The sequence below is a fragment of the Brachyistius frenatus genome, unplaced genomic scaffold (assembly GCF_029030835.1).
Source record: "Brachyistius frenatus isolate BFR_SWC_R1_liver_20210118 unplaced genomic scaffold, ASM2903083v1 Contig_50, whole genome shotgun sequence".
NCBI lineage: Eukaryota > Metazoa > Chordata > Actinopteri > Embiotocidae > Brachyistius > Brachyistius frenatus.
Genome location: NW_027210649.1, coordinates 1,682,128 through 1,694,327, shown reverse-complemented (window position 1 = coordinate 1,694,327; position 12,200 = coordinate 1,682,128). Strand labels below are relative to the sequence as shown.

The following is a 12,200-nucleotide window of genomic DNA, read 5'->3' as shown; positions in this document are numbered from 1 at the left end:
TCCACAAACTGTTTAATGGGGCTCTGGTTTGTAATCAATGTACACCGCACTAAACAGAAGCTCATTGTTTTCTCTCATCTGTCCAGTACCAAGCATGCTGATAGTATTGATTTGGAGTTGGAAGTGGACCCTCTCAATGTGGATCACTTCTCCTGCACGCCTTTGGTAAGAAAGCTGATGTTAACATGAGATAGTGTGAGCAATAATGGAAAAAAAAACAAATCAGCTCTATTTCACTTTTCCTGCTTTGTCTTGTTTATCTGTTTTCCTTCCAGATGTGGGCGTGTGCTCTGGGTCACCTGGAGGCTGCGGTGGTTCTGTATAAATGGGACAGACGTGCCCTAGTGATCCCGGACTCTCTGGGCCGCTTACCCCTGTCGATCGCCCGCTCTAGAGGACATACCAAACTGGCGGAGTGTCTGGAGCAGCTACAGAGGGAGGAGCAGCAGCCGCCGGCCCCTCTACCAGCCACAACTCGCATGTCTTTCTCCCCAGCCCCCGACGCCCCCACCACAGACAGCTGGATGGTCAGCTGGGCGAATGACAGTGTGGTGGCACCCAGCGGCAAGAAAGGATGTCCGGCCACCACCACAACCACATCCAGCACCACCAGCCTCAATCCAGGTCGGTACAGTCGAACAAAAATCACTGACAGGAAGATCCCTCATCATCTGATACTGTGTGACAAACCAAGTCTTGCATGTATTATGCAGTTTATTATTATATGTTGTGTTTTTTGCAGACTTGAGAAGACCAAGGTCAGAGCCCTCCAACTACTACAGCAGCGAGGGACAAAGAGACCTCCCTCTAGCTAAAAAACATAAACCCAACCCAGAACTGTTTCAAACTCGGCCTGACAAGGCCATGTCTGTTCCTCTGAGCCTGGAGCAGCAACAGCTCCACAAGCTGTCCTCTAATGCTAAAAGCCTGTCCTCGGAAGGCCTGAGCTCAGACAAAGGCCTGTCTACAGGAGGCAGCACAGGGACAGCAAGATGGGCCTCCAGAGAGAGTTTCTCCAGTAGCGGCTTGGGGAGGAAGACGCTGGGGATCAGTGGAGGCAGCAGCCTGGGGAAGGAGAAGCTGGTCAACCGGCTACGTCAGCGGGAACAGTTAGGCATGCTGGTGATGGCAGACAGAGAAATGGCTGATTCGGAACTGCTATCGTATCGGGAGGATCTGGAGAACCAGGAGTGTCTCACACAGATGGATGACCTGCAGGTGAGAATGGAAAAAAAAAAAAAAAAAACATACTCGGTCAGCTAATTATTTAGATGTTGACGTTGCTGTAAAGACAATGCAGTAACAGAAACAACAACCACATGATGCATGCATTTAAGAAAATAAAACATCAAGCAAAATGTCAGTTTTAACATATTCTCCATTTAAAACATCATTTTGTAAAAAGGGAAATATGTGCACTTTCAAATAAAGCACGTGCACTGCCACAGGGAGGATGTGGCATGGATGACATGCATTAGAGCAACACGATTTTCAGTTAAGAAGCATACTGTAGCAAAATAAAATTCAAATCACAGTGCCATGCCACCTCTTTTATGTCGTCCTTCAACACCAAGTCAACCTGGCACTCTGTCGATGACCATCACTGCATAATAAACTCTCTATTGATCTATTTCAATAGCCCAGGGATTCTTCCAGGCATCCATATCAGTGTAACTACTGTTCCAATAGATGAAGTGCTGGGTTAAGAATTTTTGCCTCCAACAACATCACTGTCATCATTATTGCACCACCCACCAACATTTTTGTCATTAGGCCAAACAGTTAAATCTGCATGATTAGACCGTGTTTAGACACCAAAGAGGCAGTCTTAAAACGTATATGTCGTGATGAAGATTAGTAGGTAAGTCCTGAACTCTGTCTTCCTTGTTTGTCTCAACAAAACAGGTAAATATGATGACTCTGGCAGAGCACATCATCGAAGCAACGCCGGAGAGAATCAAAAGGGAGAACTTCACTGCTGCGGACTCGGTGCCCTTAGACACATCAGGGGTCAGCAACACCATGAACTGGCTGGCCAACTACCTGGGAGATGTAGAACAGCTGCCAAGCATCATACATCTACGGTAAGCAGCACCAGGATACAGAGAATAGCAGATATGCAGATTTCACAGGCAGTTGGTGGACGCGTGTACGGCTTGTCGTAATTTGTCCTTTATCTCTGCTTTGTTACACCCGGGTATTGTCCAAAAAAAGAGCATTGTTTTGATGGGAGAAAATGGATGGAGAGAAAAAAAACAAGCATAATGAAGAACATGTTTAAACATGCATGCATTTGAGAGAAACTTGAATATTAACTGATTGTCAAAATGAAAAGAGAAAACTTATTTTTAAAGGTGCAGTGGCTGAAGTCTTACTGTGATGGCATTATTCTTAAAAAGTTCACTCTCTCATCAATTGCTACATTTCTTTATATGTCTTGGAAATTTGGCACTCAATGTAAACAGAAAAATATTTTCAATTTGATTCTTGCATCCACTGTATATAACTATGTCATTATGCATATCGATTATTTGCATCATTCCTAGACTAAAGATATGTAATAGTTGTGAAACAAAGTAAAGATTTCTGTAATCTCCTTTCCTCAGGTCTCTGTATAATGAACCCCTGACCCCCTCTTCCAACCCCAGCCTGAGTCCTGGAGGGTCTCCGCTCAGAGAGGGGCCCCTGGAAAGGTCGACGCTCCCTTCCCCAGCTGACTGGAGTGAGTTCATCAATGCCTCCAACAGCAAGGTGGAGCGAGACCTGGCCCAGCTGACTCTGTCAGATCCAGAGCAGAGAGAGCTGTACGAGGCTGCCCGCCTAGTCCAAACTGCCTTCCGCAAGTACAAGGTACAGGCCCGGTGCTCAGGTGCCATAAGCTGTGTACTGTTGCCCACACTGACAGGGCTGCAGGATTAGGAGTGGTGTCAATAGATGGATTTGTTTTTGGCTTCAGGGGAGATGTTGAAGGGTTCCTTTTTATGTGGTTCCAATCATTGTAGCTCTGATTTTTGCAGTAAGGTTCAGGATTTTGATACGGTTTATTAACATCTTTTATCTCTAAATGTACTGTTTTATTGATCACATTTTCTGTCTCTATCTTTGTCTCATTCTCTGTTCCTCTGCTCATATACACATTACAACTATAACAAAAAAATACAAATATGTCCCTGTGGTTTCAGCATGGGAAAGGTGGCTTGAGCAGAGCATGGCCTTGCTTAGAGAAACGACTGCACTGTCCCCTGTTTCCCTGCTGCACTTAGACAGATTTAAGATAATGTTCTCCCACTCTGTCTCTGTCTCTCTGTCTCTCTGTTTCTCAGTTAGGGGTATGGAGCCTGCTACTGCCTGTTTTTAACTAGCTCTCCACACACCAGTCCTTTTCCCCCTGCCCGATCCCATTCCTCAACTCCCTACGCACCCCCCAGCTACTTTTAATGAGTTTTTATATGACAAACTGTTGGCTGTCGTTCACAGTCATCTGTTGAGCCCGTCTGCCAGCTGATATCAAGGTGGACCTTTGGCTCTCTGTCACGCAACAGCTTACCTTCCTCCTCCCTAATATTCACAGGGGGAGGGCTGGTCCACCAGGCGTGGACTTCCATGGTGGCATTCACATGCGAGCTACCAGGAGACCTCACGGAAATAGAGCCACTAACATCCTTGGTGGCAAAAAGCAGGTTGTGCTGTGACCTCTGACCTCTCACACTCTATTCTCCAACAGGGGCGGCCCCTCCGAGAGCAACAGGAAGTAGCTGCTGCTGTTATACAACGTTGTTACAAGAAATACAAACAGGTAGGCACCGCGATTCACCGATGTGCTCCAGACATGATTAAAATCTACATCTCAGTACATTTTAGTGCATCATTCATAATGTTTTCCTTTTCCTGTTCACAAGCTAACATGGATAGCCTTGAAGGTAAAACATTTTCGCTGACACCTGCCCAAGCGTCAATCCATAACACACACAGCAGAGCGTGACGCACTGTTTTGTTCTCGTCGGCAGTATGCACTTTATAAGAAGATGACGCAGGCCGCCATCCTTATCCAGAGTAAATTCCGCAGCTACCACGAACAGAAGAAGTTCCAGCAAAGCAAGAGGGCTGCCGTGCTCATTCAGCAATACTACCGCAGCTACAAGGAGTTTGGCAGGCTGAAGCCCCACCACCGGGGGGCCGCTGCTGCCCTGGTGCAGCACAAACTGAGGTAGACATTCATACTGAATTAATACTCGAATATACAAATCAAGTTACAGATAGTAGGTTACAGAAGAGACCACTTTGTCATACATACTGCAATATGATGTGCGAATTGGACTTGACTGAGGATTAATCGATGCCTTAGGTCATTTATCAACAGACATATTTACCACAAGAAGTCTGAGGACTGATAAATAGTAATTTTATGTTTTGAAAGGGAAACATTAAAGATTAGTCAACTGTGTCTCCACAAACGATTGTTTGCTGGACAGTAAGACACTGTTGTCTTTCTGCTGTTTTATAGAGGTAGTCTGCTCACAAAGAGGCAGGATCAGGCTGCCAGGAAGATTATGAGGTTCCTACGACGCTGCCGCCACAGGTAGGCCCCAACGGTGACTCACACACATACTGACATACTCATTTATATACATGCATACATGCACATACAAGTTTACATAGGCTAAATGAAAGCTCACTTTCAGATTTACTGCAAGGGTTAGTTATCCTATTGAGTTAATCAGTAGAAACTACTTCCAGTGTCATAATTTTGTCCATCCCTCAACTATTTTTTTTTTTTACTGTGTGATGTGTTTGATTTATTTTTGTTGCAAAAAAATAAAAAGGGTGGTTAGAAATGTCCCCAACTCCTAAGCTCCACCTCCCCCCCTCCTCACTGTATTTGGCCCCCACCTGTCCTCGCCCCCTCCCTCACAGTACCTACTGTGTGCTAATAGCTGTCTGGTATTGTTTTGCTGTTTATGCCAAGCCCCTTGATGGACCATAGACTGTTCAAGCGGGTGAGTGCAGCCTCAGCAACTCAGTTCGTGCCTCTTTCTTCCTCTCTCTCTTTCTCTACCTGTTTATTCTGTATGCCTCTTTCTTTCCTGACTCCCTCTACTCTCACTCTTTAATAATACAATTATCTCCTCCTGAGGTCTCGGCCTTCGCATCCTTTCCCTCCTCTCCTCACTTCCTCTTTTTGCTCTCTCTCTCTCTCTCTCTCTCTCGCTCTCTCTCTCTCTCTCTCCCACCACCCCACCCACCCTTCCTCATTCTCCATCACTGTTGCTTGATGCCTGCTTGCATGACGGCTGCCAACTGGAGCCACAGGTGGACTGAGAAGCTCAGATTTAGAGCAGAACCGTTCTCAAACTAACAAAATGCTTCTGATTGACAATATCACTGCAACACTTAACAGGCACTTCTCTGACTCTCTTTATCTCTGTCCTTTCTCTCCTTAGAAGTTACTTTTGGGTCATGTTTTTTTTTTTTTTTTTTCAGCTTTGTGTGGTTATGCAGATAGCCAGTTTGAGAGAACGGGAGGCTTTTTCTCAACCATGTTTTATATTCTGCTGCATGTCAAAGTGGTGACAACTCTGGGCCTTGCTCTTCTACCTTTAGGCATGCTATGGAACTGCTGTTTCTCAAGTAGTTGTCTGTCTGGCTGGCTGTGTGCTCTGTTTTTTAGCCACTCGACAGACTGTGAGGGGGATTTAACCCTTCTAATTTCCATTTACTAAAATTGTGTCAAGTCTTTGAACGTGATATGCCCACTGGTTCATCAAAACAAAAGAAATAAATGAAGTATAAAATGCTCTAAAAGATACACTCGAATGGAAAAAAGGCTATTTATCCTCCTCGCTGTGACATGTTTTGTATTCTTTTAATAGTAGCCGTTTATTGTCCTAAAATAGGTTAGCATGTTTTTAGAGCAGGTGAGATTGTTGATGTTACCACCTCTTATGTCTGCTATACTGTGATATAGGTTAGAAAGCTGTGATAGCATATAGGTCACAGCGACAAAACAAACAATAGTTTCCTCCACCCACGGGACTACCTCACATAGCTTTAATGGATTCACACCTCCAGGGAGTGTACACCAGCTCAGCATGAGAGGATGCAGCACACACTCACCCATGGTGTGTGTGTGTGTGTGTGTGTGTGTGTGTGTGTGTGTGTGTGTGTGTGTGTGTGTGTGTGTGTGTGTGTGCGTGCGCGTGCGCACACTGCATCTCACCATGCAAGTCTACTTCTCTTCAAGACATACGTAAATGTAGTCGTATTTGTCCATCACGTGGTGGTTGGTGTGTGTTTAGGTTAATCTAACCACCTTTTGCTCACACACTCCAGACACACACATTCTTGTGGTGGTAATATTTTATGAACTACCAGTGAGTGCACTTGTGAAAATTTCAGGTGCGTTGTATTTTGTTTTACAAACTGAGAATTTCTTCTCAACCTTTTCTCAGTGTGATGACGATTCACTGACTACAACTGACCAAATAGATTATTTTTAGATGTAGAAAAAACACTTCTGTGAAACACCTAAAGGTAGTTCACCTTCGAGCCACCTTAGTGCTGCATTTTGTGCAAAAAAAATTCAAGGTTAGTATATTAATCTAGAATAATTGTAATTATAGTATTATAGTATCACTACCATTTTTTTTCTGTATTTATTTTGTTACAGAAGCAGATTTTTATCCCAAATGTAATAATTCTATATAGTAATGACTCTGTAAGTGTGTTTAATTATCTCCTTGTCTTCATTCCAAAGTGCCAGTTCGATTCCATCCTGACCAACATTTCCTTTCACAGACCAGCTGTAGTTCCTGATGATCTGGGCTGACTTGATATTTCTCTGATAGTTCTGGCTAAACCTTGTATGATACTGTGTGTGTGTCTGGATGAACTAAAGTCAAGGATGTTGCACTGATGGACACGTGTCTCTCTCTGTGTTCCAGGGTGAAAGAATTGAAAAGGGCCAGGGAACATGAGACCCCTCAGAAGAGCCCCCTTGCGATGTGACATCCCTCTCCTGACTCCTCTTTTTTTTTTTTCTTTTTTTTTTGTTTGTAACCGAGACATTTTACACGAGAAATGAAAAAAAAAAAAAAACATCAATGCAAGCACTGCAATTATTACTACTACTGCAGTGTTACTGGTTCGACTACTATTACATGTACAACGGCATTTTTTTTCACATATCTATTCTTTCCACTGACTTGATTTTGGTTGGAGAGTGACAACATCTACAGGATTATAAACTAAAAAGGGTCCGGGTGGGATCGGGGGGGGGGGGGGGTCGCAGAACATTTGCTTCATGGCATTTTTTTGCACTTTTTCATGGATTGCTTTGTCTTTTTTGGATATGAAGAGGTTTCGTACAGTGAAGAAAGCAAACGCAGGACACGTCTGAGGCGGTCTGAGGCGGTCTGACCCGAGGAGACGTACATTAAGGCTGCTGCAGAGGACCTCAGAGGACAGAGACCATGCAGAAAAACACTCTGGGCTCTAATTGTATTTCATAATTTTTTAAGTGACCAATCAATTCATTCGAGGAAGGATTTTTTTTAACCAAATATATCGATAACCCACACACCCACTTCTATCCACTGCTGTAGATTCTACAATATTCAATTTAGCTCGACAGTTCCTCCTGTGTCCCACTGTGCTCTACCCCACCAGTCTGCCCACACGGGTGGAGCTACAAATGAATGTAGTCGGGGTTTAAACGTGCAGAAGCAAAATGGGGATAAGATATTTCTGTTTAAACATTTCTTAAAAAAAAAAAAAAAACTATGCTTTATCGTATATATTGTCACTTTATTACTTGAATTTGTTCCATACTGTCCAATGTATTTCCTCCATCATGTCCAATGTATTGGTGATCTGTATCTTCAGGCTATGTGTTGTTAAATCCTACCAAGAAAAATGCATGACTTCTTGGCAAGAAAAGTCTTTGCTTGTGTGCTTATGGTCTAGTCTTTCAGCCTATCCTCTGATTTTCATTTTCGTTTTTCCACCTCAGTGGTCCACATGTCCATATTCTCCTCCATAAGTTCGACCATCTTCAGTAATGAAGCTTTTCCTGTGTTGTCCTGTTTCTTATTTTTATTTCTGTTTGCCTTGTTCAGCTGATTGCTCCTCTGAAACCTAACAAGAGAAAAGAACTTGCCTATTTTGTGTTGTAATGGTTATGGTCATGCAGGTTATTACTGTTCTTTTTAAATGAACTTCAGAGCCTGTGAAGGCTTTTGAGGGGAAGATCACATACATTGCCTTGACGTCTTAGAGATTCTTTGAGGGGTCCCTAAGCTTGTCCCAAAATAGGGGTTTGACAAATCCATATTTTTGACAATTGAGCGATTTCTGTATATAAAGAAGGCTGAAAGTACGTAGGAAAAAACATGTACCCAAAGGGGATTGTATTTTAGAAATATATTATTTTATTCATTAAAAATGGGTCAAAAACAGGTACGAGACAAAAACAGAATATTTGTATAGTTTTGTTTGAATGCCTAAGAAGTATGGTTGTATTGTTTGTATATAGTGTAAATACCTGGGATAAAAATGAGCTATGTGCATGAAAAGTATGAACAGAGTCAAAAGGGAAAAAAAACAACAAAAGCAGTAGTGGCTATGCTCTGTAAAATTAAAACTATTTCACTATTAGAGTATTTTATTTTATTTTGATTGTTCCTGAGAAGAACATTTTGCTAAAGCATGATATTATTGCAATATTAAAAGATAAAAAAAAAAATACTGTATTTAGTGTTAGGAGAAGTCTTCAAAATTATCTTAAAACAAGTATGGTTATGTTATTTTTATTTTTTTCATTTGTTTATTTTTGGGCTACCAAGAACCTTTTGCCAATGGTGCCAAGGTATGTGAATGCTATATAGCTTAAGAAAAGAATTAAGTTAATTTTTTGCAGAACCGATAATCATACAGAGAAATACACACTAGCACTGAAGACCATAACATCACAACTGGCCGAGGATCACAAAAAAAAATGAGGTACACAGTTTGCAGAGGGAGTCATATATATAACGGACAGCATTTAGGTCTGTCATGTGTCCACCATTCCCACAGATAACTAGTCCATTTATCCATCACTGAATACACCAGATCAAAGTCGAGTTAGATTTTTTTTTTTTGTCATTGCAAATAGAATGTGATACGATTACTGAGGTATCTTGTCTGTCTTAAAGATTGTGAATGGCAGCCTTGACCATGGTGTCCCTATAAAGCAATCCATGTTATTACCCTCTGTCACTGGAAAACTTGGAATTCACCCCCTTTAAAATGTGCAGTATGTTGCACCGAGCTTTGATTTATGAACTGATCCCTGTAGTAAACTGATGATAAGATGTTCCCAGTCCAATATGTTTTATTTAAAAAAAACACGTCCTTGATCAAGGCTGCCAGGATCTAAATAGACCTTGTATTCCATGTGTAAAAGAATGAATGGAAAAAACATTCTGTACATGACTGCGTTTCTTTGCCAAGCAGCTGAAAACACATTTGCAAAATGAACCGTTCCAACAGTCAAAGGTGCTAAAACAATTATATCCAGAGGGACAGCGCTTACAGTTCTCGATGCAGGTTCAATGAGCCAAAACGACTGTAGTAACTCGTGTAAAACAGTGAGCTGGTGCCAATAATAAGCAGAAGATGTGTCTTGTACATTGGATCGTATTTAACGTAAGGTTTCGATCGAGAGATAAGACATGATAAGACATGAGCTGCTGGTTTAGAGGTGCCTGTTGGCTGCTGTCTAATTCCTATAATATATTCCTACCAGAAAGTGTATTCTGTATCCAACATGTGATTATTCAGCCAAGTGCCACTGAAAAACTTGAGTTTTGTTTAATGAAGTGTTGTCATGTTTGTTAAATAATTAGTAGGCTAAATAGGTATTTCTCCCATTTTTTTTTCTGATTTATTTCCTCAATTGATTGTTTTTGTTTGTTTGTTTGTTTGTTTGTTTTTGTTTTCCACTCATCTGATATGTAAACTTTATTTCCAGAGTGTTTATGTAGAAAGTGCCTATTCATATCCTGATAACAACAATCCTTTTCCAGAATCACACCATGTACCTGAGGTGAAAGAAATGTGAGAGAACATGGTCACCCACTGACAGTGCTGTAACCTCCACATGAACCCACCACCTGATCACCACCATTGCACCATTAGATTCACCAAAGCCACAACCATATTCCTTGTACACACCGGTATCAGCACAGCACTGCAGCTTGTCGACATGCTAAGCTTTATTTTTTCCATTTTTCTACTGGGACAGCTTGTTAAAATCCCATTTAGAAACGCCACTACTGGGGTTTGTTGCCTTGCATTCATCCTCCAGTCTGTGGTTAGAATGCATAGCCAATGCAATGTTGTGGCAAAAAGGAGAAGGATTTATTATGCTTGCATGGGTAAAATAGTTAACTGGGTGACAGAACTGCACCTGAAGCATGCTTATTTTCCTAGAATCGGTAGTCAGATAGACTTGTTAAAAAGACTTACTGTTCTGTAAAGCAATGAACATTGGTTTGACGTGTCACAGAACTCCGAAAGACAGAGGGCATGTGACCGGAGGGCAAACCTACAAACTGAGCCACTGATCAGTGCTCAGGAGCTACTGACGTTTTCATGGCGAAGCATGAGGACAGGATTGTTTTTAGATCAAGTTCTAACCTTTTTAGACTTTTTCTTTTATCTTTTCAATTCATTTTAATTCAATCAGTGTACTCCCAACAGGACAAATGAAATGGGCAAGGTTGGAGACATTGTGACAGTATATATAGCAAATGAATAAGTGACGCACGGTACACACAGACACACGCACGGCACACACATGCAAACATGTCAAGTTGTCAGTTTCACTTGTACACCGAGTCGTGAAGGCAGCGTTGCTCTTTTCCAGGCTGAGGGACTGGTTCACCTCCCTTCTGTATTTTACTCAGGGTGCCAAAACGGGGAGGAGGAAACAGAGCAGGACTTGTGATTCACAGCAGAAGAAGCTAAAACTGAAATAAGAAAACCTTTCAGCAGTGATTTCTGGCAAAACATTTGGGACGGACAGGTTCACCACTGCGATACTGAAATCTTTAAAGTGAATGAGTATAATCTATAATCCATTTCCTCTCAGTAACCTTGAACATTTAGTGGAGCCCTGGAATAAAGTCTGTTTATATATTGCTCATTAAGATAAATGATTTGATTTTCTTTCATAGAAAACTGTCAAATCATTGTATAATTCTGGCCAGTTCTTTAGGCCCTTTATTTATCTAAGTGACAAAGTGTAGAGGGTATTTAAGATTAAGACTGTAGTTATATGAAAGGTTCACCTGCAAATCTTGTTTTTACTGCCATTTATGAATGGGATGACAAGTTCGCTGACTCCTCATTAGCATACAATATTATACATTTTGAGATGTTCTGTGAATTGACCTGAGAATCTGCCTTTCCTCCTCTTCTTTTTCCGAAGCACCCAAACCAGAGAAAGGTAGGCACATCAGGACAACAGAACAGAAACAGATATATTCCACCTGATGACACAGAGCAATAAAGAACTATTTTGTGGAGACCTATAGACCTAGCAAAGTTTAAAAATGATTGGACACATGTAGTCGACTTACTCTTATGCAAATGCCAGTATTGCAAGACAAGCATTCAGTAGTTTATGGACAGCAATTATATGGCACCCTTTACCGAACTGCACGTTTTCATCAATTCCAAACTGAGAAGAAAAAAAAAAGGCCCTTCTTTGATAGAAAGTTACGGGTCCTCGACACTTTGCATGTGAACTAGTGTTAGATCTATTTTCCTCGCCTCTATAGCTGTCTTTCTCTCTGTCTTTCCCTGGTATGTGACCCAATTTTTCTCCGCTCCCGACCCCTTCCCCCTTAAAACTTTCATCTCCTCTCGGTTCTCCTAATGTGTTTTGCTTTCCTCCTTTTTCTTCCCTTCTCTTGTTTGTAAGTTTTATTTTTGTAATTGTGCATGTACAAGCGTCACTGACTCGATGGATATGTTTAAAAAAAATAAAATAAAAAAAGAGATTTCAGCTGCTGAAGCCATGCAAAACGTTTTGAATTGCCCTTAAAATATGGAAGATGTTTTCTGAATGCTTTATATTCTTTCTGCTGTAAAATAATAAAAAAAGGAAAAAATGGAGAAAACTCGAGAACCAACTTTGCAACGTCTTTTTGTTTCCT

At 41.6% G+C, this 12,200-nt stretch overlaps 1 protein-coding gene across 10 annotated transcripts in view; it reads left to right on the top strand.

Moving 5' to 3' along the window:
- The window catches only part of camta1a (calmodulin binding transcription activator 1a), a 284,686-nt gene extending 272,514 nt beyond the window's left edge, over positions 1–12,172 (top strand). For 4 of the 10 annotated variants that reach the window (XM_069704349.1, XM_069704344.1, XM_069704348.1 and 1 more), the window contains 11 exons: positions 87–165; positions 276–624; positions 743–1,218; positions 1,906–2,084; positions 2,607–2,850; positions 3,725–3,796; positions 3,900–3,920; positions 4,008–4,207; positions 4,505–4,579; positions 4,967–4,997; positions 6,942–12,172. In XM_069704349.1, coding sequence (XP_069560450.1) covers positions 87–165; positions 276–624; positions 743–1,218; positions 1,906–2,084; positions 2,607–2,850; positions 3,725–3,796; positions 3,900–3,920; positions 4,008–4,207; positions 4,505–4,579; positions 4,967–4,997; positions 6,942–6,974 — 1,759 coding nt within the window. In that variant the 3' untranslated portion in view covers positions 6,975–12,172. Of the gene's footprint in view, positions 1–86; positions 166–275; positions 625–742; positions 1,219–1,905; positions 2,085–2,606; positions 2,851–3,724; positions 3,797–3,899; positions 3,921–4,007; positions 4,208–4,504; positions 4,580–4,966; positions 5,021–6,941 lie in introns of all 10 variants that reach the window. The other 6 variants (XM_069704353.1, XM_069704346.1, XM_069704352.1 and 3 more) reach the window with 5 other exon arrangements.
- The last annotated feature ends 28 nt before the right edge of the window (positions 12,173–12,200 follow it).